Source organism: Esox lucius, chromosome 14 (genome assembly GCF_011004845.1).
Source record: "Esox lucius isolate fEsoLuc1 chromosome 14, fEsoLuc1.pri, whole genome shotgun sequence".
NCBI lineage: Eukaryota > Metazoa > Chordata > Actinopteri > Esociformes > Esocidae > Esox > Esox lucius.
The window spans coordinates 27,081,422-27,108,583 of record NC_047582.1 but is presented as its reverse complement, the minus strand read 5'-3'; the positions used below and the strand labels follow the sequence as shown (position 1 = coordinate 27,108,583).

General features: G+C 44.3%; 2 protein-coding genes across 5 annotated transcripts; both read left to right on the top strand.

The window, feature by feature from the left end:
• The first annotated feature begins 1,944 nt into the window (after positions 1-1,944).
• On the top strand, positions 1,945-18,612 carry LOC105027274 (KN motif and ankyrin repeat domain-containing protein 1). 4 transcript variants are annotated; one of them, XM_020053045.2, is made up of 12 exons: positions 1,945-2,229; positions 6,197-7,023; positions 7,361-9,263; positions 9,572-9,706; positions 10,316-10,424; positions 10,626-10,772; positions 10,909-10,996; positions 13,581-13,800; positions 14,077-14,219; positions 14,356-14,556; positions 14,760-14,858; positions 15,624-18,612. In XM_020053045.2, the coding sequence occupies exons 1-12, from the start codon at positions 2,223-2,225 to the stop codon at positions 15,684-15,686; spliced, it is 3,942 nt and encodes a 1,313-aa protein (XP_019908604.2). In that variant the 5' UTR covers positions 1,945-2,222; the 3' UTR covers positions 15,687-18,612. The 4 variants fall into 4 exon arrangements, with proteins under 4 accessions (XP_019908604.2, XP_019908603.2, XP_010897606.2 ...); XM_020053044.2 differs by having other exon boundaries at positions 9,545-9,706; positions 13,584-13,800; XM_010899304.5 differs by having other exon boundaries at positions 1,946-2,229; positions 9,545-9,706.
• Positions 18,613-20,146: 1,534 nt separating this feature from the next.
• On the top strand, positions 20,147-26,746 carry LOC105027273 (probable global transcription activator SNF2L2). The gene is made up of 6 exons (XM_010899303.5): positions 20,147-20,604; positions 22,664-22,899; positions 23,286-23,391; positions 24,810-24,911; positions 25,038-25,179; positions 26,016-26,746. Exons 1-6 carry the CDS (start codon positions 20,437-20,439, stop codon positions 26,153-26,155), a joined length of 894 nt encoding a protein of 297 aa, XP_010897605.3. The 5' UTR covers positions 20,147-20,436; the 3' UTR covers positions 26,156-26,746.
• Positions 26,747-27,162: the final 416 nt, after the last annotated feature.

The following is a 27,162-nucleotide window of genomic DNA, read 5'->3' as shown; positions in this document are numbered from 1 at the left end:
GGTTTCACTGTCTAAAGTGACAGTTTATATTCATTTACATTAGCATATAGCACAATGAGTATTTGGTTACATATATGTTGCATGGAATAACTACCAGAGGTCTGCAACCCATTGACTGCCAGAAGTCTACAAACCAATCATTTATTGTTGTTTGTTTTGAAGTTTTTTTTGCCAAAAAATGAAGAAAGAGAGAGAGAGAGAGAGAGATGAAAAATACTTTTACTTATTAAGCAAAACATTGGTTTAATTGGTATGAGTAAATGAAAGGTAGCAGGCAGAAATATGGAAATGATTAAATTCCTAAAAGCATTCCCTGGATCACAGGGATGGTTTAAAACAAAGCGTGGAGGGGTAGAAATATTGTTATAATAGTAACAATATTAAATTAATAGTATGTCATGTAGAGATTTTTATGTACTGATTGCAAGAGAGATTTATATTGATGGCGATGACCATGCAAATGCATCTAGGAAAAATGTAATGTTTTAGATGTAATATGCTTGAAATTAATGTTTTTATATTTATCTGAATATTGTTTAGTTCAAGAACTTCTCTTAATTTAGAGCATGAAGTACTGTCTGAGATGACAATCATATTGTCGAAGTCCAACATGGTCTTACTTTGCAAATTTTCACATTTGCCTGCTCAACCCACATTGCTAACATCAGTTTTATAAGGTATAAGAAACACATCACAGGAACAACGTTGCATGGTGTTACAAATAGAAGGCCCACACCAAACTGTATGGCTACACTTTCATCCCGTGAGGCTGGGAAGGAGATTACTGCCGCTAATGGCTGGAATGGAGGTGTAACCAATGCGAAAAAACACCGTTCGTCAGCATAAGCAGCATGTCAACTTTTGATTTAGTCAATTATTTTCATGTTTCCATATTGTTTACCAACAGACAAATATAACATTTCAAACATTTGAACATGTGTTTGAATAGTTCAGCGTCTGTTCATGTGGCCGTATTTTTCTGTCCATTTGTCTGCTATGCTTTTTCCCCAGTGCCAGAAATGAGAACGACAAATCTCTGTTTTCAGGTTTTGAAATCTCCAACTGCAGTCATTTGTCTGAATTTGCTATTGGTTGTTCACTCGTCTTGTTGCCGGAGGAAAATATACTCGATGACAGGTTCTTATAAACATGCCTCACAGACCATTTTATTTGGAATGTTTAAATCTTTCATGTCCCTCTTTTACTGGACAGACAGATTAAGCCTTATTTGTGTTCTGTTTCTATAAGAAAGCTCTATACCGCCATCTGCTGTTAAAAGCCTACATTTTTATGTTTTTATCACGCGAACACATTCATGTTAAAAACGTTTTCTGGGTGTCTGTTTCGGAAGTGTGTTATGACACTTTAAATAAACAGTGATTCGTGAGACTTTGATTTTCTTTTTAATTACTGCATGAAGTACAAGGCATTGGCTTCGAAAGAGTATAACTTATCCTCATCCTTTTTTATTTTTTTTATTGTTGCTTGCATTTGAGGCAGTTAGCCTAGCGGTTTCTAACATTGTGCCAGTAAAATAAATATTGCTGATGCATACCAATGAGCCGACAAGGCGAAATATCAAAAAACTTCAGCCCATCAATAATGGCTGATCCACCAACACAACCACACTGAGGTTTTCTTCGGGAGAGAGGGATATGCAACACACATCTCATTAAAACCTACGTTTTGTGTGTATATATATTTGTGCACATTCCGGGGCTCAATAACTGGGGTCTTGACTTCCTAACACCCAGTTCAGAATTGTGCCATGCAGATGTAAATGGACACCAAGGATGTGGGCTGCTTTCAATGTCAACAGCTGTTTGCACCAGCATCTGAAAATGCCTCATCAATATTTCAACCATAGCAAAACCAACTCTCTCTCTCTCTCTCTCTCTCTCTCTCTCTCTCTCTCTGTGTGACACACACACAAAAGCCCCTGAGTTATATTTATTCCACGAAACAAGACGTAGCATATTAGTCGCGAAACGTTTCTTAATTTGAAACGTTTCTGGTGAAGAAACGTTTCGTAGCTCATGTTTTGTTTGACAGCAACAAAACACCCGTGACGTCTGTGAAAGCATGGCACAGCTCTCTGCTGTGTGGTATATTGACAAGTTTATGCGCATGAGCTTTGGAAGGGCCGGTGGCTTGCGAAAACTTTGGTGGGATAGACTGTACGAATGTCGCACCTAAACGAAGATCGAAGGATGACAAGCTAGATGAAAAGTAAGTTAAATTGCGTTAAATGTTGATGACAAATTCTAAAACTAACTGAATGAGCGATTTGTTTAAACTTTAAACGCGTATTAAACTATTCAACAATGGCAAGACAAACAGTTGCGCTCAAGGTTCCAGGGCAGTCGATTAATCAAATGTATTTAACATGTTTCGTTGTTGTTTTGGTTAAAGCCTACCTGATATTCCTGTCGTGTGTTACGTAAACCTACGCAATTCGATGCTGTGAACGTCAGTGTCCTTGCTTCCCCAACTATGCTTTTCTCTCGTTTCTGTATATCGTTCCAATGTATCACACTTATATCTGGCTGTGATGGTCTATAAAAGTTTGATGGACGGATCAGTGAGTTGGGTTTTTGTTTTTCTACACTCCGGTTTGCTCCCTGATCCGTTTGTGTGCTACCTTGTCGTCAGAAGTGGAATAATGGCTGTAATCAAAAGAACCCATGGCCCAGACCTAGAGTGGCAACTTACTAACCTGTAGAGGAACCTGACTTTTGAGAGACCTACCTGTTAGGTTGATGTGTCTTGCTTAAGGATGATTTGAATTTTTACCCAGGGTTCTGAACCAGCAACCAAATGCTTCTCTGTTAACGTGGTTAACTATTTGAAACCTATTGAAGCTACACATATGATTATGCTTTTTATATCAGAGATGTATCCACATCCCTTCCTTCACTAAAATATTCTGTTCAGAAATGGGCCTATTCTGTACCAGTCAATCTAGTTCAGTTAATCCATAGATCTGTCTGAATTGTTTGTGCTTCCACTAAATGGAGATTATCTCTTAAACCAGGGAATTAATCCACTGGTCTGGTTAAAGGCTTATGAGGAACCATAAGGTGGAAATGTTTTGTAGCACTGATAGTTTCCCTTCTAGGCAACATATCCAATGTGAAACCATTCCTCTCTGCATTCAGTGAGGTTTCAGTCAGTAAAGGATTACTTCCAGGTTTGTAGTTAACAGTCTGTGACAGCCAGGTCATGGCTTGCCTTGGTCTCCCTCAGTAAGTGTCAGGAGTGTGTTTTTTGAAGACACACACAGAGAAAGGCCCTCTCAGGTTTCTGACCTCACAGCAGAGAAAGGGCCAGGGAGGGATCACCTTGGCAACGGGGTTTCCGTGTCTACCAGTGTGCTGAATGAGAGCATTTACTGAATTGGGTTTGGGGGCTGGAGGTGGGGGCGGGGGGCAGTTACAGAGAATGGAAGACAGAATACAGGCACTTGGGGACTCAGGTCTAAAGCTGCGTAATGGCTTGATTTTGTTAATGGATTCCACCTCTAGCATTTGTCCCTTTCTTGTTTTATTAGTCTCTTTCCCATCCTCTGTTGAACTCTTTAACATGCAGGTCCATGACCAGTGTACTGACAATTTCTAGACCGACGCCACTGAGCACTCACCAAAGGTCAGGGAGCTCTTGCTTAGTCATGATGTAATGCTGTTGCTAAGAATCCCGAAGTGTGTGTGTGTGTGTGTGTGTGTGGAGGAGGTCTTTCAGAAGAGGTCTTTCAGAAATAGACACAAACTGTCATTTCTAAGCAACCTCTGCCTCCTCACCTAAGAACAGCTGTACGTGTGAACCTCCTCGGTAGGATATGAGCTGAGTGTGTTCTTTCGGTTTCCTGGCCCCTGATGATGGTGACTCGGACTGGCTTGCCCCAGGCCTGGATGTTTTCAAAACACCCTCCAAGCCCTACAGATGGCGGTGCATGCCTGGGTTAGGTGGAGGCCCGCCAGCTCTGGGTCTGTGGCTGACTGCCTCTGCATTTTCTCTGGCTTGGCTCTGAGGGGAGGCCAACATTGGCTCCTCACCACCGTCCGTCCTAAACCGAGTCCTCAAACAGCGGGGTGTGCAGAGTGGTAGGTTTCCAACCAAAATGAACCCGGCTGCCAGTTTTACCCCTTTCATAAACTTCGTTGTAATTTGAAGGCTTTGAGCAGCCTGACAGAATTTGCGGTCATCTTTATTCATTAACCAGTTTTGAAGTGACGTTTCTGAATATCCAAAACGTTCCTCCTCACCTGCTCGGAGTACTCTGCTTCAGGCTTAAAAGTGGTGCGCGTTTAGGTAGGGAACGTTTCTGTCGGTCATACGCTGTTGTCTTCACTTCAGAGTCAACCCCTCAGAAATAGAACCACAAACGCTACAGTTGTCTTCAGCTCTGCAGATGCATAGACGGTGTCAGTGCTTGACATAAGAATGTGCTGAAAGGGGAAGATGTGCGAAAGCATCTTAACCGGTTCATTAGACAACACAGGAATAGGGCACTTCATGGGGAATAGGATGCCATTTAGGCCAGAGTTCTCTCTGAGATTTTCCTTTTCTATGACAGCGTCCTGGTAGAATTGAGGCTTTCTTTGAAATTACTTTAATCTCCTGTGCAGTTAGATGCCTGGTTTTTGAAGATTTGCGTTCAACTTTAATCTGTCTCATATGTCTCTGTAGAACAACTTTATCTCCCGTGTTCATGCATGTGGTGGATTTGTATGCTCCCAGGATCTTATAAGATATTTCAGTTCATTTGACGGTCTTCAAGGTGTCTGTAGCTGCGTGTCTAGCGCTGGACTTCACACATGGATGGGACCAGGACCACCTCTCTGTGCAATAATGATGAACCACACCAGTGGCTCAACAATCACACATTTATATAAATGGCAAAGGGTATCGTGCAGTACCTTTTTGTTGTACAGTCATCTTGTCAGGTTGGGTCAGTTGTTAGTTTTTTTCAGTATCGTTACATTCACTATCCTTTTGTGGATGTGAGCCGCTAAAATACAGAATACTAGGAGTGAGTTCATGGAAGGGAATGCCAAGAAAATGTTTGGACAATGTGGAATGAGTCCTAAGTAATTATAGACTTCAGATGGTCCCGTCTAAGTAGATAGGCGTTGTGATTGGATGGTTGGGTCAGCCACTGACATTCAATTTGAGTTTTTTTTAAAGTCTACTCTATTGGCCGATCTCTTCTAACCTTCTCATTGGAGAGACTGTGGAGAGCCTGAAAAGTTAGGAGAGGCAAACACTCTTAATGCAGGGAGGAGAGTACAGACTACTAAGTTGGGAAACTGGACTGAGGATGTCCTGTAACATGTAAGTAAACCTACTGGACTGAGGATGACCTTTAACATTTTGGTAAACATGCAGGATTGAGGATGTCCTGTAACGTGTTGGTTAACATACTGGATTGAGGATGACCTTTAACATGTTGGTAAATATACTGGGCTGAGGTTGACAGCATGTTGGTAAACTTTTTATTTCCACCAGAGGGCCAGTATGAAAATATGTGCATTCACTATTGTAAATCGCTGTGGATTAATTGTGTGCTAAATGACCTAAATGTAAATGGATTAAGGATGATTTATGTTGGTAGACTATTGGAATTACAGTGACATGTAACATGTAGAATGACCCACTGCTTCTAAAAAATTCCTGTTAAACATTACTTGACTTCCTTTGTTCTTTTTATCTGCCTTCCAAATTATGTACATATTTGCTGAGGTGAGAGACTTTCTTGTAAATATAATATTTCTTAGTAAGCCCTGTGTGTCAGAAAAATCATGCAGGATCTTGAAGCAGATAAAAACTGATTTTAATACATCCCTGATTGTAATACATTTTGCGGATTCATATTGAATCCGCAAAATTCTAGAGAACAAATTCAATACTCGTATATCTATTGTTTTCAAAAATGTACTTGCAAACTAAAAGTAGTTATTTTGTAACTTGGTTTAACCTACAGTTGATTGAATCTTGTTTTCTTCCATCCCTGTGTTTCTGGGGATGCTTTCAGGAATTTAATAATTTCCACATTCCGGCCTGCCGTCTTTCATTTCCTCATACCAACAAACCCAATATTTTGTTCAATTTGTCTCAAAAAATATTTTTCATTTCTCCCTATCTCACTATCTCTGTCCGTCTGTTTTAATAAAAATGTATTTTATTTGACTTATGCCAGGTAACAGTGGAACGTCAGCCAGTGCTGCTGACATCAGCTCCATCAGCTCCTCGTACAGACATCAGCTGGACCTAGACTTCCTCAAGTATGTGGATGACCTCCAGAACGGCTCCACCCTTAACAGAGTGAGTCTGAGCAAGAAACTCCCTGGGGTGCCCAACCCTGGGACAGAACCGCAGAGTAGGACCGCATCCAGCCAATCATGGACCTCCTTTGAATCCCTGTCCTCTGTGACTAGCTATGACACGCACGTGGGTCAATCTGCCATGTCGACCGTGAGCCGAGGAAAACCACCTCTTCCTCCATCCAGTGGTGCCCTTGCCCCCTCTGCCACCACCACCCCCACTAGTGAGGGGGGGTCCTCCACCGCTCTTAAACCCCAGGAGGGGAGGCTGGTCATTCGCCCTCAGACTCCCCGGTTCAACCCTCTAGTGGAAAGGACCCTGATGGAGACCCGTAGACGCTTGGAGCAGGAGAAAACCGGTTCCACCCCAGCCCAGCACCACCCTGATCCCCATCCCCGACGGAGGCTAGCTAGCTTCGGAGGAGTGGGCTCCAGTGGTTCTGTTTCCCCATTCACTGGCTGGGGCTCTTACAACCAGGACAACAACGGAAACATTAACAAGCCCCATGCTGAAGGTGAGCTGCCTCTGTCCCTCCACACTGGAGCTTCCCTGGGCAGTGGGGGCAGCAGAGGGTCCCTGAGACCCAGCCCCCAGAGCTCTGGCAGGGCCACCCCTGTTACAGGCCTCAGCCCCCTGCATTTGCAGCATGTCAGGGACCAGATGGTGGTGGCTCTGCAGAGGCTGAAGGAGCTGGAAGAGCAGGTGAGCATAAAATGGATATTGACATTCTGGCAATGGCATTTAAAGTTCAGCCATCTTAGAAAGAGATTCTGTGAACTGCCTTTTTCAAGCCTGGTATTCATCTATATGTTAAATAGGACATTGTTCACACATTTGAAAAACAAAATATATGTACAGTATTAGAATGATTTTGATGTACGGTGCTACCCTATGTTGTTATATTTCTTTGTATTTGCTTTCATTTAAACAGGCAAGTTAGTATAAACAAGTTATTTTTACAGTAATGTTTTTACAATAATGGCTTGTAGTTAGTCAGCCAGTTAAGTTTAGTTGACTAATTGAATATATCTCTATACAGGTGAGGAGCATTCCTGTTCTACAGGTGAAGATATCTGTCCTCCAGGAGGAGAAAAGACAGTTAGTCTCTCATATAAAGAACCAGAACCAGAACCAGCAGGAGCAGTGTGATGTGTTCCGGAAGAGAGCCCACAGCATGGGTAGTGCCAATCAGTTCCGGGTTGGCCCTGGGGTTAGAAATGTCTCTGAGCATCCAGGCGAACCAGAGGATGGACTTGAGGACAGGGCAGAGGACCACAGTGTCTCTGGTCTGAAGGAGTTCCAGCAGCTGACCGCTGAGATGGAGGCTTTGGGAAGGACCGTCAAGGGAGGTCGCCTGCAAGCACGTCACGGCCAGAAAACGTCAGGCAGCAACAGCCGAGCTCTCTGGTCAGTCGGCATCGACGACGACTTCAATGCCAGTTCTGACACCAGGTTCTCGAAACGGGACGTAGCCGTTGAGACCAAGCCGACAGAGACGCGGTGCGTGGCAACCGAGACCCACCCGGGTCCCACCGTGGTTGGTGAGGCGGAGCTGGATGCCCGGCAGCGAATCATAGAAGCCCTGAAGGATAGGGTGTGTCAGTTGGAAGCAGAGCTGAAGGAGTCCACCCTGCAGACGGAGATGGGCAGGATGAGGCTGGAGCTACAGGCTGCCGGGGCCAGGAACAAAGCTGATAAAGGCTCCACAGCCAGGCCTTCCACCCTTAGCGCCTCGACGGCAACCGAAGGCCTGGAAGCCTGGCCCAAAGCCCATACCAGGAGCCTGGGGGTGGGCAATCACACGGAGGTCCGAGACGCCTCGGCTGGAAGAGGGCTGCAGCTGGAGGCCTGGGGCTGCAGCGTTGGAGTGTCCTGTAGTCCTGCTCTGAGAAGTGTGAGCTCCGGACCTGAGTTGCCTATGACTTGGTGGACGGTGAGAGAGCGAGTGGAGACCCGGGACCAATGTGTCGGGAGACGGGTGGTGATGGTGAGTCAGGGCGTGGGGGCAAAGGTTGGCGTGCGCGAGGAAGGGGTCAACACTGACCCGATGGCAGATGGCCAGGTCGCAGAGCGGCGAAGGGAAATGGTGTCGGTGGGGAGTGGCGAATGTACAGTCGTCGACGTGACAACGAGGGCGGTTAAGGAGGTCGCCGTGGCCACAGACCCTCCAGCGAAAGTGGTGGATTCCAGCGTCACAGCGGTGCCTCAGACTGTCTCCCAGCACACCAACACATCGCCAACACTGAGCTCTGTCTCCCGGTTCACAAACACCTGTCGCTCCTTCAACACGCACTCTGGCACCAACACTGTTCTTAACACCCAGGAGAGGCACACCAACACTGTTCTTAACACCCAGGAGAGGCACACCAACACCGTGCACTGTGTCACTCGGAATGTTGCCATTGGGAATGACACGGCTCGAGGGTTAACCCAGGCTGTCGCTAAAACCCGCTCTTTTGGTGTCGGCACGACAACACCGTGGGGGCAGAACGCAGGACAACAACCCCGAACCGCTACGCCAGAGGCCGTCACCAAGACAACCACCCGGGACACTGGGGTTGGGATGACCAGCGTGAACGACAACTTCCTCGTTGGTCTAAAGACCCGGAACTTTGCCTGTGGTCCTTCCTGCCTCCCTGACCCCACAAAAACCAGGAGTATTGGGATCGGGGTGGGCGAGGGGCGTGTGCGGGACCTTACAGGGCCCCCACCACTGACAGAGTCCCAGGGTCAGTGCCAGGGAGAGCCTGGCCTGGACCACTACATTGAGAAGATGCAGCGCCTGCTGAGGGAACAGCAAGGCCTGCTGACTGAGAGCTACAGCGAGCTGGGGGAGGTGTTCAACCAGCCAGGTTCCCACACCACCACCGCCCTTGGCACCTCTGTTGTCGGCTCCACCATGATTGAGGGAGGCACAGAGGGCATGCCCTCACAGTCCACAGGCAGGGCTTCAGCTTCACACCAAGGCTGCCCAACCCTGTTCCTGGAGGTTCTCTCTCCAAGCCCAACATAGCACACCTGATTGTAGTAATTAGCTGGATGAGGAGCTAAATTAGCTGAGCCAGAACTGGGGTTAGAGAGAACCTAGATCTCTAGGGACTGGGTAGGGCAGCCCATTTTACGGCATGACTGTTTTGTGTAATTGACATTTTCTTTATACACAACATACACAACATACATGACATTCTTTATACACTCTTTCTCCTCCATTTTCCTTATAAAGATGGTGTACAGTCTCGCTCCATCCCAGGGCCGGCCCAGCTCACTAACACCTTGCCTGAGGGAAACACGGAAAGGTCAGGTGTCAGCCAGCGTGTCGCCAAGGACTCGGGGGTCAAGCAAAGAATACTACAAATAGAACACCAAACGTCATCGGCATTCCATGGTGTGTTTGTGTCCTGTATCTCGGAGGGGTCACTAAAAAGGTTCCAGAATGTTTAGGTAAATTAGGTAAAGACAGCGGAGATGTTTTTGCTGATAGAGCAGTGGGCCTTTTAAAAGAGCCCTTCAAGGACCGCCGCCTTAACCACTAGACCTCCCACAGTAGTTCCATCATGCTGACGGTTGAGAGGCGTGCAGAGAGGTGAAGATAAAGGAGGACTCTGCTGTCGGACCACTCCTTAGGAGATGGCCTCTTGAAACCCTCACGGAGGAGGAAATAGCCTTTTCTCTGGTTTGTCTTTGGCTCTGGAAGACCTACTATTGAAATTCCTGGGCCGATGCTGGGTTTGAGAAAACACACATGTCTGACTACACAGAGGTCTGTGGCTCACATGCTGCGGCTGCAGTGTTATAGATGTGTATGTTTAAGAGGGTTTTTATATGTGACTGGAATCTCTTTAGAAAGTACTAGATGAAATAGAATATCCATAAATGACTTCCCAAGAATTCAACATTTAGTTGGAAACAATAAGGGGATGAGGGGCTGGTCAAGGCTACTGTCAATTTTATATAAATGCTGGGAAACTAACACACATGCTATGTATTAATCCAGCTCAGCCCAGTAACTCCTACATGCTGAGGTCCATCATGAAGAAACAAGATGGAGACGGAGGCTACGTTGGAACCAGGAAGAACCTAAACTTTATGGGCTTGGTCACTGGGTAAGAGTCTCATATGAGCTGTAGGGAGATTTATATATCATGTTTCACTGGGTTAAACATATTTAGACATACCATATTGGCTATAAAAAGACAAATTGAAATAACATTTTTATTTATATCAAACAACAAAGCACATCTAAAATTGCTCCCATTTAACACAACAGCCATTTTTAGGCTCATATAGTGCAATGTTTGCTGCAGGTGTGAGGCCTCCACCTCTGAGGAAGAGGAGAACGGGAATGAGATGTGGATGGAGGTCTCCGGTCAGAGTGGAACAGACCAAGGCCAATACAAAATGTTGGCCAACAAAGAATGGGATGGCCAAGTGGGGCAGGAGACACAGGAGAGGTGGATACTGGAGTTTTGAATTCAAACAATGTTTGTGAGAAATATACAAGAATTGATTACTCCTCAGAAGGCATGGGCAATTCATGATTCATTATAATCAATGTGTAACTCGTGTATCAATAAACTCTCTCTGCAGGTTTAAGTTGAGTGAAAAGATGCAGTCGGCTTGTTATGCACTGAAGGCCCACCTGAGTGATAACAAGGCCTTATCCAGCAGAGAACTGGTGAATATGAATCATTTTGGCTTCGGTTTCTTTTTCACTCATAATGCATGCATGCATCCATTTATATATCTAGGTCATAATCATGCTATCTACTGCATAATTGTGGTAACATCCACATTAACATAATAATAATAATAATAATAATACATGGGATTTATATAGCGCTTTTCAATGACCCAAAGACGCTTTACAAAAACAAGCAAAACAAAGAACACTGAGAAATAAAATATACAACAACAAAGGGGCTATGGGAAGGCTTGTTTAAACAGAAATGGCTTAAGGCGGAGTCGGAAGGTGTTAAGAGAGTCAGAGTCAAGGATGGATTGTGGCAGTGAGTTCCAGAGCCGGGGAGCAACCCTGGAAAATGCCCTATCACCAAAGCTCTGTAGCTTGGATCTGGGGATGATGAGGTGGCCTGCTGTACAAGAGCGGAGTGAGCGTGAAGGTTGATAGTGTTGAAGAAGGTCCGAGAGGTAGGGGGGAGCAAGTTTGTGGAGGGCTTTGTAAGTCAGGAGGAGTATTTTGTATTCAATGCGCTGTTTGACAGGGAGCCAGTGAAGCTCACAGAGGATGGGGGTGATGTGCTGCCAGGACTTTGAATGAGTAAGAAGCCTCGCAGCAGAGTTTTGAACCATTTGGAGCTTATGGAGGTATGAGGAGTTGATGCCGGACAAGAGGGAGTTACAATAGTCAAGACGGGAGGAGATGAATGTATGAATCAGAGTTTCAGCTGCAGGTGGGGGGAGGGAGGATTTGAGTTTTGCAATGTTACGAAGATGAAAGAAAGATGATTTGACAGTATGTTTAATGTGTTGCTCGAAACAGAGGGTGGAGTCAAGGATGACCCCAAGGTTGCGAGCACAGGGGGAAGGAGAAACTACAGTGTTGTCAATGGTGAGAGAGAATGTGCCAGTTTTACTAAGGGTGGATTTGGTGCCAATGAGAAGAAGTTCTGTTTTTTCACTGTTGAGTTTGAGGAAGTTGTGATGCATCCATATTTTTATTTCAGAGAGACATGATTCAATATGGGCCAGAGGTGGGTTGGTGAGAGACTTGGTGCTGAGATAAATCTGTGTGTCATCAGCGTAGCAGTGGAAATTAAGGTTGAAGTGGCGGAGGATCTGACCAAGGGGGAGGATGTAAATAATGAAGAGTAAGGGACCCAGAACAGAGCCCTGGTTTGAGCAAAACATAGTTTGAGCAAAACATTTCCCAAAAAACTGCAGTGGTCACAAGCTTGATGTGTTCATTGTCTGCAAGGTTTGTGGGACCATATACTTTTGATCACTTTAATATTCTTATATTAAGCAGATTAATCTAGAAATGTATGTTTTCTTCCGAAAAAGGAAGTTGAATGTGCCTCATCCTGCTCAATGATGCTCAAATAAAAAATAAGAAATGTTTATGGGTTGTTTGTAAAATCAGGTTAACTTTATCTCGTATTTGGATGACGATCAAATTTTATGTGCTGAAATACATTCAAACGTTTTCTCTCACCAGTGAACATTAATTTATGAACCTTAAAAATGTTGGCAGCACTTCTTAGCATCTTAGAATCCAAACCATTGAAACAAATACTTTTCTGACACAAACATATATAACTAAGGAATTTGCCGACTCCTGTAATTTTCTACCCATTGGGAGGTTTTTTTTTCTGGGCAGGGACATTAAGACCTGACTGTAGAGGCCTTTTCTGTTCTTCTCAGTATAACGTCTGGCTTAATGTGGGTTCATATGTACTCCATTTGAACTCGTCCAACTCTGATGCCACCATATGGGTTCCACACCTGTTTTATTATCATGTCCTTGTGACAGATTGAGTCAAAGAGAACAGAAGGTGACAGAAGATTGGGGATGGGGAAACGGATGAGAAAGACGAGGCCTTCAGATTAAAAGGACAATCGGTCTGAATTAAACAGAATCAAAGATGGAGAATGAGGTGGAAAAATAAACTGTACATGTAATCCCGACAGTATTTTGAAATGCTTGACCAATTGTTTTCCTCCTGTCTAATTCCCAGAGCCCTAACCTTACCTAGTGTTTTTAGCACTGCTTAGAAGGAATGGACTGGGAAATAGTCCCTATAAATAGTTGTCCTTGTGGTTAGGGGGAAGTTGTGGATGACCTCGAACCGCCCTGCAAAGCCAGTCACACTCCTCAGCCTAAGGAAAAGGGTTTTGTCCAAGCAACGGAGGATTTGCTTATTGTGTTCACTGTTTATTTTCATCCAGTAATGTCTCCATAATAACGGCATGTGTCTGGCTAGTCACAGTTGAAATTGCCCTGCACAGGCTGCTTGATAGAGGGTTGTTGAATTACAGGATTACTGTGTGGATATTTACTGATCTTTTTCCAAAATAAAAACATTGAGACGAAAGAGGGGGCGGTGCATTCGTGGCCTTGGATTCGTTTTAGCCAGGATGTGTTTGTTTTATATCCCTATCTGTTGACTACTAAGTGAAAACCCTGCCAATCTGCGCACGTTAACACCTATGCAACTGCTGTAGGCCTCGTGCGGCCATACTGTGCATGTGTTCTACCTGCATTCTACCTGATGTCTGTGGTTCTGCCCCCCCCCCCGAAGCGGAACTGCCTGGACGCGCTGCAGCAGGACTGGTTCCGTGTCTCCAGCCGGAAGTCTGCGTCCCCGGGCGCGGTGGCACACTACTTGACGGCGTTCCGGGCCACATCTCCGGCCGTGCTGAGGCACATCGCCAACATGGCGGACGGCAACGGCAACACAGCACTCCACTATAGCGTGTCCCACTCCAACTTCGCCGTGGTCAAACTGCTGCTGCGGGAAGGTGCGTGGGGGTGAAGGGTCGCGCCGACAGTCACCTGATGTGCACTGAATGTCCCTGTCGTACCGTGTCCTGTTGGCAACGTGAATCTAACATGTTTCCTGGAGTGTCCCTGAAAGCCAGACCCCAGGGTGTCACTGTACTGCCCTGAGGGGTCTTCTTCCTGTCTGTCTGGAGTTTTGTCATTGAGTGCAGATGAGTTACCTGTCATGTGCTGGTTTTGCCCCTCTTCCCCCTCTTCCCCCACCCCCCAACCCCCCCGCCTGGCCTCCGTCCCAGATGTGTGTGATGTGAACCAGCAGAATAAGGCAGGCTACACCCCCATCATGCTGGCTGCCTTGGCTGCGGTAGAGGCTTCAGAAGACATGGAGGTGGTGGAGGAGCTCTTCACCAAGGGCGATGTCAATGCCAAGGCCAGCCAGGTACACATGTTAGAGGTTGAAACGACGTTTTCCCTGGAGTAGATTACTTGACTGACTCCAAAAGGTCGTGAGTTCGTCTGCGTCACGATGTGTTACTTCGTTTTGTGACCCCTGACCTCAAACCCTTGACCTCCAGGCTGGTCAGACAGCCCTGATGCTGGCGGTGAGCCATGGCAGGATGGACATGGTTCAGGCCCTGCTGGCCCAGGGGGCAGAGGTCAACCTCCAGGATGACGAGGGCTCTACGGCCCTGATGTGTGCCAGCGAACACGGCCATGCTGAGGTAGTCAGGCTCCTGCTGGCCCAGCCAGGCTGTAGTGCTACCCTGAGTGACAGCGTGAGTTACTGTGTGTGTGTGTGTGTGTCATTGTCACATACTATCACTTGGCTCATATCGTTAGCATTGCCTGGCGTCCCGTTCCCATGGTCCTAAGAAGAAATCTCCCCCACCCAGGACCATCCCGGACTCCAACTCTTCTCATGCTGTGTTATTCTCTGTGTCTGATCCACTGTTTGTGCCCCTTGTCTGTCTGTTTGCAGGATGAGAGCACAGCCCTGTCTATTGCTCTGGAGGCTGGACATAAGGACATAGCATTGCTGCTTTATGCCCATGTCAACTTTTCCAAGGGCCAGGCTGGGGTGGGTAACACTAAATCTAAGGATGAATGGATAACTCCATGAAATATTTTATAGAATGTGGTTTGTAAGTATTTAGACAGTGTAAATTGTAAGTATTTAGACTGACAATGGTTTTGTTGTTCTGACACTGTACTCCAGGGCATTGGATTTAAAATTAGGCGCTTGGTTGAGGTCTTCCACCCATAGACATCAACAGACCCTGGGTGTCTGCCCAAGTGATGCCCTGCCAGGCCTGTACTTCAGCAATATTCAGATCTTGTTTGTTATGGGGCATTTTGTTTTTTCATATTTGTCTTCAGCATGTGAAAGGCGTGCTCATTCGGATTTGAGTTGGGTGATTGACGTGGCCAGTCAACAGCATGCCCCTTATTGGCCCTAAAATACTCCAGGTTGCTTCAGCAGCGTGTTTTTTGGGGTCGTTATCCTGCTACAAGGTGAAATGCCGTCCAATGGGGTGAAATGCCGTCCAATGGCGTGAAATGCCGTCCAATGGGGTTTTGAGGCATTTAACGGTACCTGAGTGGACAACATGTCTCTTCAATTCTGAATTCCTGTACGGATAAAAACACTTGTGACTTTAAAACTGACAATCTGCACTTCAACCCAATCGTCATTGTGTCCTTACAAATCCAAAGTGCTAGAGTACAGAGCCGAAAAAAACAAACTTGTCACCTTCTGAAAGCTTTTAGACTGCACTCTATCTATTCCATAAGATTTGATACACCTTTTCCATACGGCTAAGTGTGTGTCTGTGTGTCTGTCCAGGGGACACCTCGTCTAGGTAGAAAAACACCCCCCAATTCTGCTGGAAGAGGCGTCTCTGAATGAAACAACCTGCTGCATCACAGACATATGCTTGGTGTCTGAAATAATTTGTGAAGCGTGTTTGTAGCCCTTATGGGGGACTTACGAAGGCTTCATCAGGCCTGTGTCACTGTTGGTTGGATAAAGCAGGATCATGATGTTACATTGGTGTCTTCCTGAAACCTAGTGGACCAGTTCAGATTCTATGCAAATAATGATCGTACAGTAAGTATATCCCCTCCACCAGGCTACTATTTAGGATTATAGCCGGTTCCTGTATCCTATATCTGAATGGCATGTTGGTCTATAGATTCTATACATTTTATAGGGTTGATGAATCATGTAATTGAATATATTTAAGCCAATTGGATGTACAGTTATGCATTTATGATGTGTATGTGTTAAAGGAGAGAATATTATATTGTTCCTAATCTGTGCCTTATTCTTATGCTTTGATAATATAATAAACTGAAGTACCTCTATCGTAAATGCATTTTTTATTAATTTGTTTTTCTTTATTGTGTTTTGGGTGATTTGAACTACTCTATATACTGTCCAAATGAATTGGCTCTGTATTCCAGCGCTTACATTCGAAACACAATGGGGTTGAAGGGCAGTCTGTCCACCTTAAATTGCACTTGCATTTGGCGCGTTGCTGTCTGACAGCATGATGACCAAAGATGTGTGGACGAGGCAGATAAATGGCAGTTGATTTTTTGGGCCGTTTTGTGCATTAAGAGAAGTAAGCGCCTGTGAGCTCGACGATAACAAACGACCTGAAAGGCCAGTGTGGTGGATCAGAACGGCATAGAAAACAACAGTGCAAAAGATCAGGAACACTCTCCAGGAGGCCGGCCCAGAGGTGTCAACGACGACTATACACAGAATCCACAACAGAGGGTACGCCACATGATGTTTATAGGTGGCAAAGGATATATAACAATGTATACAAAACGTCGTACATAATGTTCAATTGTCCAAAAACATGTGCGACGCTGAAATGGGGCACTATTTCAAACATGCCGTAATTTCTAACTGGTTCATCTAATGTGGATGAACATTCCCTCAGAGCAGATAGCCTGTGGTGATTCTGTCAGTGTGAAAGGGATGTTCTTCATAGGCAACATTTCTTTTTTGAGTTTATTACAATAGAACAGTAAGGTCTGGGTGAAGATATTTGTTGCTTGTGTGACCTGCTAGGGCTTTCTGGTTGAATGGCTTCAGAAGGATTGCACTGTGTGAGAAAGAGGACGGTCTGTTTCATCCTGGTGGTTCTGTGTTTTATTGTCCTTGGGAAAAGAAAAATATTCAGTCCTTAGAGGACAACAACAGGGAAATATTTTTCTCTTGTTGAAACCAACACAATCTGGGGAGAATAAGGTGAACGTCACATTCCGGAAAGCTTCGGCAATACAAAGGCCTTTTCCATTTGTCCTAGAGGCTGTTCTATTCTGTTCACGGGCAAAGATATTGTTTGCTTTTATGACTGTTTCATCATCATTATATTTCAGATTTTTCTTTCAATTGTCTCACCTTCATTCTCTCTGTACTATTTTATCTCATCCAAGAAGCTAATATAGGGAGGACAGTTCTGACAAAATATAACTTCCGGATTAAACGTACTTTCAAACCTCCCATTGCCATCGAAAGCCTAATTTATAGAAATCAACTTTTCACACTACCATAGACCATAACGGTGGATGTAGTCAGTATTCACCCACAATCTCATTTCATTTTTATGTTGGGTTCCAAAGTGGGGTTTTAATGGATTTGTATGTCTGCCCAAAAAAGCTTGTGAAAGTGCAGGAAAAATGATCTTTAACTAAATGAAAAATGAATGAATATACTATATTCACATATTGTTTTTTTATACTTGTGTATTTGACACTATCTTTGCAGCGTGAAACACTCTGATCTCAGCAGAAACACTCAAGGCTTAGCTAAAAGAAGCGTCTGGTGACGTCCCTGATTGAAACCTTGATAAGGTATCTCCTTGTCTTGCAGCTTTGTTAAGAAAGACAGCTGTATCTCTGGTTTAAATACATCGTCTACATCAAAATCAATGCTATTCAATGTCTGACTTCTTATTGTAAACTATCTAATAATTACTGCTGTTCTGTGCCTGAAATCTGTGCCTTATTTATTTGTGCTATAAATCTGTGCTTCAATAATTATTATTTAATATGTCCTACCCTAGTCTTAATGTTCAATGAGGTAAGAAAACACACAGCGAGGGATCTGTGATGAACGTTTTGGCCTGAGCTAAACGACACATTAACTCAGATATTTAAAGATTTTGTGAGTGACACAGCATCGGCCCGAGCAGCACTGCAGATACTGAAATAAACACAATGCAACTTCAATCACACACTGTCTTCACATGTTGAGACCAAAACTGGCAACGTTGTGCAACACTGTTCTGCCTTCCAAATAATTTACCCATCATGTGGTTTACTTCCTGCATCTAGATGTCAATTTCTCGGACTCTACCTTAAATTAATTTAACGGGTGTTGCCTGGAAGATGAAGCTGTATAGAAGACTGTGTTCCCTGCATAGGGAGTCTGGCATTAAGGAAACAGTTAACCAGAAATGACAGGATAATGATAGCCTTTGCAACAACTAGTAGCTGTCTCTAAGTCTTTGTTTTCCGAAACGTGTACTCTGACAACCGGTTGAGATCCCCTGCAGGGGACTACTGAGTAGCTGTCAAAATGGCTGTGTTCCTCTCTTAAGCGTTTTCTCAAGCCTATGATCTCAGGGCCCCCTTCCCTCCACCAGAACTGACAGCTTGACCCACCTCTAGGACTTATACATGGCCTAGCCTTCCCACTGTTCTCCGAAATACTGTGATGTCGTCCGGACCGGAAACTCTGAGCATTTGGAAGTTAGTTCACATGATTAAACTTTGCCTTTGTTCAAACTAAGGGAATTAAAATGAGATTAAACACATTTGTCTATTTATTCATTTCCTTACTATTCTGTGTCCCAAATTGCCCACTGTCCCCAATATACTGTAGTAGGAGCAGGAGTATTGTAGGAAACGACACAGCCGATACAGTTCTGGTTAAAGGAAGGAAATGGAGTCAGACCCTCCATTTACTTCCACCTCTTTAGATTTCCTTTATATAAAAGCTCACTTAAACGTTAATGTAAACTTTTTCTGAGCTTTAACAACTGTAAACAGTTATTTCATATTCTTTAGGGTAAATTGTTAGCGGGTTCTAAGGAGGCTGATGAGAGGAGATCTGTAATTGGCTGCTATTGAGTGTGTGTGTGTGTGTGTGTGTGTGTGTGTGTGTGTGTGTGTGTGTGTGTGTGTGTGTGTGTGTGTGTGCGCGTGTGCGCGCGTGCGCGTGCGCGTGCGTGTGTGATGGAGTGAGAGAATGCCCTTTTATATGTATGTGAGCGATTAAGCATGTCCGTCAATTCCATTTGGTCAGGTCCTGACTTTGGGTAATAATGCAGCAGTATCTGTCTCGTGTGTGAACTCATCATGGCTGTGTGTTGAATGTCATGAACTACGTAAGTCTTTATGTTTGTCTTCGGGCCTCTGAGTGTGTGTGTGTGTGTGTGATTCCCCAGCTCAATGGAATACAGAACCATAACTACCATCAAAATGTGCTGTTGCCATGGTAACAAGCAGCACCAGAAAATGTCGTTTTGAGCGAGGGGCAATCTCCAAGGGGATGAAAATGAAATGATATCTTTGTCTCACTGGAATGAACATGTCTAGACGCCATTACTCAAACACTCAAATCAATATTTTATAATAAAATCAACACATAACATTGATTTGATATTGATTGTCTTGCTCACATCAAAACTCAGAGAGCTTTTCCTTTTTCCTAATTATCCCATGTTGTTTCCATGGTGAGGGCAAGAGCATGTAGGGGGATTATTGCGCCCCCCCCCCACCCCAAACCCCCACCATAAAAAAACATGTTCTATGCAGAACAGGCTCCGACATCATGTCTGAACATGGCTGGAAGAGACGACAATTCCTAGGACATGTTGAATGTGATAACAGCTATTACTATAAATACAACAGAAAATGTCAGTGCAAATCAATGCGATTTCAATCAAGCCAAAATGTGCTTCCTTTTGAGTTCACAACATGTCCTTTGCCCAGACATGTAATTCTTTCATGTAAATGGTTCAACGTAGTTCTGCCTCCCTTCCTGTGGCTAAGTTGGCAGCAGGTTCCCCGGTGGAGACCCCCATGAGGAATCACAGGTGGTGAGAGTCTGCTGAACGCGCCGTGAATTGAGTCCACTCACACGCGGGCAGAACCCCTGAATCACCCACTGGCATGACATCACCACGGCGGGGCCGCTGAGCCCGGATCAGTTGTATACAGCCTGATCCGTGTCTGTGTGTAACATGCACATCATCGCCCCCCCCCCTGCACAAACACAACCGCACACACTCTCAGCCTCCACACAGTCAAAACCCCACTTAAGTCTGTCGGGGGGTGGGGGGTTGGGGGCGTTGGGGGATCGTAAAAAAAATAAAAATGGAGCCGACAACTTCAACGGCATGGAGGAAAAAAAAGGCAGTCGATATTAAAACATGCAGAGAGGCAGACGAGCTCGGGGCCTTACTGAGAGGAATGAGACTGCAGCAGAAGGCAGAGGAGAGGGAGAGACGCCTACTGCAGCCTGCCCGACACAGCCAGAGAGAGATGACTTCTACTATTATTACATTGTTATTCCCCCCTGCTCAGCTACCCATTGATTTGTGTATGAAAACCTAGCGCTTTTCTTTTTCTTCTGCATGCTTGCCCCCCTTCTGGGTTCCTGCTTTTTGAGTGATCAGCTGATGAAGAGGCTAGCAGCTCGCCGCTATGCTGGCTTGCTAATTCTCTCCCCTCCAGCTGCAGCCGCGGCCAATCCAGCTACAACCCGTCCTGATCCGCAGAGCCAGACTGCAGACTGCAGCCAGGTAAATATTTCTCCTTCCATTGTCTTCCTTCGTTCTCCGTCTCCGTCTACCTATTGTCGGGACAGGATTCAGCCGGGCTGCATCACATAGACCCAGCACAGAGGGAGAGAGGGATACACCAGAGAGAGGAATAGAGAGAGAGTGAGTGTGTGTGTGTGAGACTGTGTGTCTGTCTGTCTGTGTGAGTGTGAGTGTGTGTGTGTGTGTGTGTGTGTGTGTGTGGTGTCTGTGTGAGAGGAAGTGAGTGTGTAGGTGTGAGTTGTAATGGATGAGGGGGTATCGTTTGCCAGTTGAGGAGGGGAAGGAAGAGGCAGACATGTGGCGATGGCACAGCCGCGGAGAGACACGTTCTGCACCCACACTGACACTCAGGGACTGTCTAGCTCTTTTCTCCATTTACAGTTTCAGGATTGCTCTGATTTGCATTCGGCTGTCACCCCTGAGAGAACGATGGCGCCCCTGAGGCCTTATTTGGATGACCTCAGAGCTGACCGATATCGCCCATATCTTTTGTTGTCCTTTTTGCAGTCCTTGACTGTTTTATCAATACGAAGACACACGCCCAGTCGTCTCGGTTTTATTCATGCTTTTCTCGCTTCCCGTGTGTTTGTGCACAGCGCGTGTGTAGGCTGTGTGGGGCGTATTACACCGTCTGGATATCACGCTGATCTTTAAGCGTTGATGATGGTTATTAGGCCACGGCTGACATGATCCTCCAGGGTGTGTGTTGCCTTCGGATAGACTGGGAGAATACAAACGTGCATTTCTTAGCGCACACAACACAATCGCGTGAACATACTGTGTAGCCGCGTGCACTTTTGTCTTTTTCTTTGTTGGTGTTCACATGTCCTGGTTTTGTGCGCCAGGGGGCCTGGGTGCGGGCTGTCATGTCTGCCCGTCTGTACCACTCATACAGAAATATTCAATTCAGATCGCCCAGTCTGCAAGTATTCCTCAGAAATGATCATCTCTCTCTCACCCCCCCCCCCCTACCCATACTCCCCTCCCTATCCTCCAGCCCAGCTCTGCTGCATGCATACGACTAAGCTTTAATTGCCTTTGTGTAAAATATAGCAGTTGCCTGCTGCAGATATTCGCCGCTATGAGAGATGAAAATAAGATATAAAAGGAGCTATGGAACCCAGGCGAGCCTGTCTCATAGGGATAACCATAGACATATGCAACCAATCAAATCAGTCACTCAGTTTTATTGTACATCGCCCTGTTTGTATCAGCAGCTGGCACAAATGGCTCATACATATACCCAGCCTAAAAGCAAGCCATAGAGCAATAACACATTGAACTCGCACACTCTCTGTCACACACAAACCTCTTTTCCATTTTCCCTTCCTTCTTATTGGTTGTAGTGTTTTAGGTGTGTTTGAATAAAGCCTAAAGTGAACCCAAGATCAAGTTTTGATATCCTCAAAATGCTTAGGTATATTGATAGGTAAAACAGAGTAAGAATTTCTTATGTATTTAAGTTAGAAAGAATGTATTCATGTGTTTATAAATTATTTCATGCAGTTCTTGCAGGAGGGGTTTGAAGTCCTTAATGAATAATGGAATAGGGAAATCAATAATCTATGCACATTTTGCATACTACAAATTGAATTATTTGTAGTTGTTCTCAGAGAAAGAGCTATTCAATGTCTTTTCAAGGTCAAACTTTGTCTAACTGTCATAAACATTAAGTCTCCAGACATCCATTGAACAGTTATTTCATAAAACACTGAGGTGTCAAGAGCGTAGATAATCATTACACAGGTCCATTTACTGTCAAGATTATCTCTAAAGTATTTTCCCAATTCTTCTTTGGCTGTATCGGTCCAATCTTCCTCCTCTTGAATGTAAATTCGGGGCATACCTTTTCATTTATGGAGGTTCTCTCGCCCCACATTTATTTGTTATATTACTGTACCTATATCCATTTAGTTTTAAGTGGTCCCCAGGAATGTTGACGTTGCTTAAGTAACAGTTTATTTTAATCGAAATGAACAAAGAAATCGTCTCTTTCCTCCTCTCAATCCTCCTCTCTTTCTTCCTCAACCTCCTCCAGGTGAAGGAGAACGGGGTCTTGGAGGACATGGAGGAGGACATCAGCCTAAAGAAAAGGAAAGGTGATCACCACGGTGACAAAGACACAGAGTCACGGGACTCTGGGCAGGAAGCTGGAGGTGAAAAGGTCAAAAAACGTCGCGGAAGACCTCCGGCGGAGAAACTGCCGCCAAACCCACCTGAGCTCACGAAGCAGCTGAACACACTGGTGGACATGGTCATCAACTACAAAGATGGGTAAGATTCACATAGAGAATTGGTGGGGCCATGGTAATTATATGTTATTGTATGACACAGTTATGTACCCACATTAATTAACTTCTAATTAACAATGTCTGGCAATAAAGGGCAATGATGTTGGATGTCAGACCGTGCAGGGAACGGTTAGACATGAATTGCTTACATAGCGTGCCTCCAGTCTACAGTGTTAGCAGAATGCTGCAGAAATGACAGGACATGGAGCACTGACTTCACATTGCATGTTGATGTTGCACTTGATTAGCTTTGCCTGGCCTATTGGAAGTAGCTCCCGGCAGGCTCCTGGCAGGCTCAATCAAATGCTCAAAACATTTGAACCAACATTTCGGTTGGTCCCTAACATAGCCTATGCATAATGCTTCCAGGTTGGGCCGACAGATCAGCAAAGGTTTTGTCCAGCTGCCTTCTCGGAAGGAGGTACCAGAGTACTATGAATTAATCCGGAAGCCTGTGGACTTCAGAAGGATCAGGGTAGGCTCAGTGGAACCTAATACGAATAATAATAAAACTTTATTTGTCACACACTTCGTAAACAACAACTGCAGTCTTAAGGTGAAGCCCTTACTGACAGGCCCATTTCCCCCCAATACAGACAGAAAATAAAAAGAAATAAAAAAGATGGCTGCTCTTCCTGGGGTCCAAACATTGGCTTTGTAAAGTATTCAGAGCTTTTCACTTTCTCCAAATGTTGTTGTTATAGACGGAATTTATGATTGATCAAAAAAAGTATTGAAATTGGCATGAATCTACACACAGTAACCCCCCCCCCCACACACACACAAACCCCATAAAACATGTTTTTACAAATTTGTGTAAAGTTATTGAAAAACAAGTTAATGTGCATAAGTATTCAGGCCCTACATTCAGTACTTTGTAGAAGCGCCTTCAGCAAAAATATCTGCTTTGAGTGTTCTTGGGTATGCCTCTACCAGCTTTGCAAACTTGGATTTGGGCTGTTTCTCCCATTCTTCTTTGCAGATCCTCTCAAGCTCTGTCAGACTGGATGTGGAGTATCGGTAAACTGTTATCTTTAGGTCTTCAGATTATTGGGTTTGTCCAGGCTTTGGCTGTGTCACTTAAAGACATTCATAGATGTCCCAAAGCTACTCCAGCATTGTCTTGGCTGTGTACCATGGGTCGTGATTGTGCTGAAAGATGAGATACTGTGTGCTCGTCTTTGGGCTGTTATTGAGATACTGTCTGGTCTGGATCCAGTTTTCTTCATAGGCCACTGTATTTTTGTTCATCCTTCTCTAATACCTGACCAGTCTCCCAGACCCTACCTCTGAAACGCTTTCCTATAGCATGATGCTCCACCAGGCTTTACCATAGAGATGGTATTAGCCACGTGGTATTAGCCTTGTTTTCACCTGATAAAAAAATTGAATATTTTTCAACATGCTAGCAGAGTCCTTCATGTTCCATTTGGCAAACTCCGGGTAGCATATGCATTTTAATCAGGAGTGGCTTCTGTCTTGTTTCTCTGCCATAAAGGCCTGATTGATGATGTACTGCAGAGATGGTTGTCCTTTTTGCAAGTTCTCCCATCTCTGCAGAGAAAATCTGAAGCTCGGTTTGAGTGGTTATTTGGTTCTTGGTCACCTTCCTGACCAAGTCACCTGTTGCCCGGTTACTTAGTTTGGCCGGACTTTATTTTCAATAAAACAATGTTTTCACCTTGTCATTATGGGGAATTGCAGTTATCACCGTCACAGGTGGCAGAGCTACATTTGTATGTGTCCCTCCACAATCCTCTGATCATCATTAACTCAATAATTCACAGTTTCCCTGAATCTTGCAATTTTTTTACTGATTATTTAGGATTCTGGTGGTAATCTTCTCTGTCCTTTTGTGTGAGTACATGTTTTCTAAGTATGTGTTATTTATAGGAGCGTGTGCGCAATCACAAGTACAGAAGTGTGGGAGATCTGGAGAAGGATATTATACTGCTATGTCACAATGCCCAGACCTTCAACCTGGAGGGATCTCAGGTGCGCCTCAGGGATGTGATCTAGGCCCACTGGAATTTCACACCACGGCCTACTTTTTATTTTATATGAAAACCACATACCATGATGCACTTAATCGTTTGAGTCTTTTCTGTGTGTTTTCTATAGATATTTGAGGACTCAATAGTCCTCAAGTCTGTGTTTGAGAGTGCCCGACAGAGGATCGTCATTGACGATGAGGAGAAGAAGGACAGCACTGCCATCTGTGACAATGACAAAGGTCGAGACAATCAGTTTGTTTCATCAGCAGGTGAGACATTCTATATAGGAAACCTTTTGAAACAACATGAAAAAGCCATGTTAAATTGAGTTGACATTGAAAAGCTAATTTTACGTTACTTAACTTACTTCAATCTTATCAAACATTATTGTAGACATTTTCCACAGCTTTAAATTATTTATTTTCTGAATGACAGGACAAACTATTCTAACTCTTTAGATAACACATGTTAACAGAAACATTTGCATTGTTTTTGCAACAGGATTCATTTCCACGCGATTAGACCCTTCGAAAGGAATGCTCTTTTCAGACTTTTGGACTGTGGTGCCTCAAAAGCCCTTCAGTTACAGCATAGTTGTATATCTGTGAGGGCACACCACATATTTTTAAATGCAGACACAAGAACTGCAACACTCAACTGGCGACCAGAATTGTTAATCAATTATAATGTTAAACGGCATTGGCATCCTGAGTGCAGAGCACTTTATCCTAAGAAAGTACTGTACCAGCTCATTAACCCAGTGACTTACCAAGATTCTTTGTAGAAATAAATACATTTTGCCATCCAACCATATACAAATTGAATAAAAACAATATGTAGCAAATAAATCTGCAACGTTTGTAGCTGTCAGGGAAACAATACTGAAGATTCTATGCTGAAGGGCAATTCTACTGTCTGAAACAGTCCAGAAGCTTTTGATGCGTCACTTCTTTTAATTGTCTGAAAAGTTATAAATGCTTCTATCAACATATTACTGTAGCTGTGTTCCATGTCTAAAAAGGTTATAAAAGGCATCTAATGTATGTATTGTCTTTCCAAGAATCCCGGTAAAATGCCTTAACCCTTCGATTCTCACTCTCTTTAGTGAAAACTGTGACAAAGCAGGTGAAACAGAGGATGAAAAAAGAGGAGAGGAGCAGAAAGACCAGGGTCAAGAAAACAGTCTACAGCGATGTGGACAGTGATGAGGATCTGGAGAGCAGGACAGCTAAAGATGTGGATTGACCCGGAGGACCAGCGCTAGTTCATTCATCCCCCATATCCTGTTTCTTTCGGGCCGCTGTCCACTTTTTTACATTGCAGCTCATTAGTTTGCTCACCTTTGCGAAAGGTTTGTCTCATCTCAAGCGAAGAAAGCTACTCAAAGAAAGGAATTCACATACCTAATAATGTTGGTCCTCAAGTATCTCACGCAGCCTTCTACTCTCATGTCTCTTGACTATAATTTTCTTCCTTTGGGGTTTGATAGTGTTGCTTCCTCGGTCTTAATATGAAAGCTACTGTATGTATCCCCAATATTTTCCCAGAGGGTATCTCCCGGTCCTTTTTCATGAGTTGTTTTTGTATTTGAAGGTATTATTACTGTATGTGTGAAATGTCTTCATATGTCTTAGAGCATGATGATGTATTTTTGGCTGAGATGGAGAACGCCCTCAGAGAGTGGCGCCTGTTCACGACGTCACTACACATTGTCTACAGGCTCGGGAGTCATCAGAACTTGATTGATCTGCTCTACAATATGACCGGGATGGACACTACTGGATTGTTTCATATCTCAAAGTGTGTGTATTTTAAATTAAGTAAGATTCTGTAATAAAAATCAAAAGTGTATTTGAACAATACAGTGTTTTGAACTAACTTACTTCATGGAGACTTTTCATGGAGCAGTTACAAACAGATGAAGTTGTGTAGTTTCAAGTTTTTCTAGTATAGTTTCATTAATTAGTGAGTGAGTGTTTTTGTTTCAATAAGTTACATCAGATCTTTACATGTAGGTTATGCTCAGAGTAACAGGTGTCCTTAACCTTTAAATGAACTTCACCTGAGGCATCTCTTTTTTTTTTTACAAAAGGGAAAGATTTACTACAAATATCATGACCAAAATTTGTTTCCCCCATCAAACAAATGAGTTTGTGTATTAACCCCAGAGCTGAATCAACCAATCCCTAGCCAACATTATTAATCCTGTAGTTATTTATGTAAGTAGCTCAGCTGGTTGAGAATCAAAGATA

Coding starts and splice junctions, on each gene's coding strand:
- LOC105027274 (XM_010899304.5), top strand. Junction 13,801..14,076: donor CAAACTGCTGCTGCGGGAAG/GTGCGTGGGGGT, acceptor CCTCCGTCCCAG/ATGTGTGTGATGTGAACCAG. Junction 14,557..14,759: donor GTGCTACCCTGAGTGACAGC/GTGAGTTACTGT, acceptor GTCTGTTTGCAG/GATGAGAGCACAGCCCTGTC.
- LOC105027273 (XM_010899303.5), top strand. CDS start 20,437: ATGCTTGCCCCCCTTCTGGGTTCCTGCTTTTTGAGTGATCAGCTGATG. Junction 22,900..23,285: donor GTCATCAACTACAAAGATGG/GTAAGATTCACA, acceptor TAATGCTTCCAG/GTTGGGCCGACAGATCAGCA. Junction 23,392..24,809: donor TGGACTTCAGAAGGATCAGG/GTAGGCTCAGTG, acceptor TGTTATTTATAG/GAGCGTGTGCGCAATCACAA.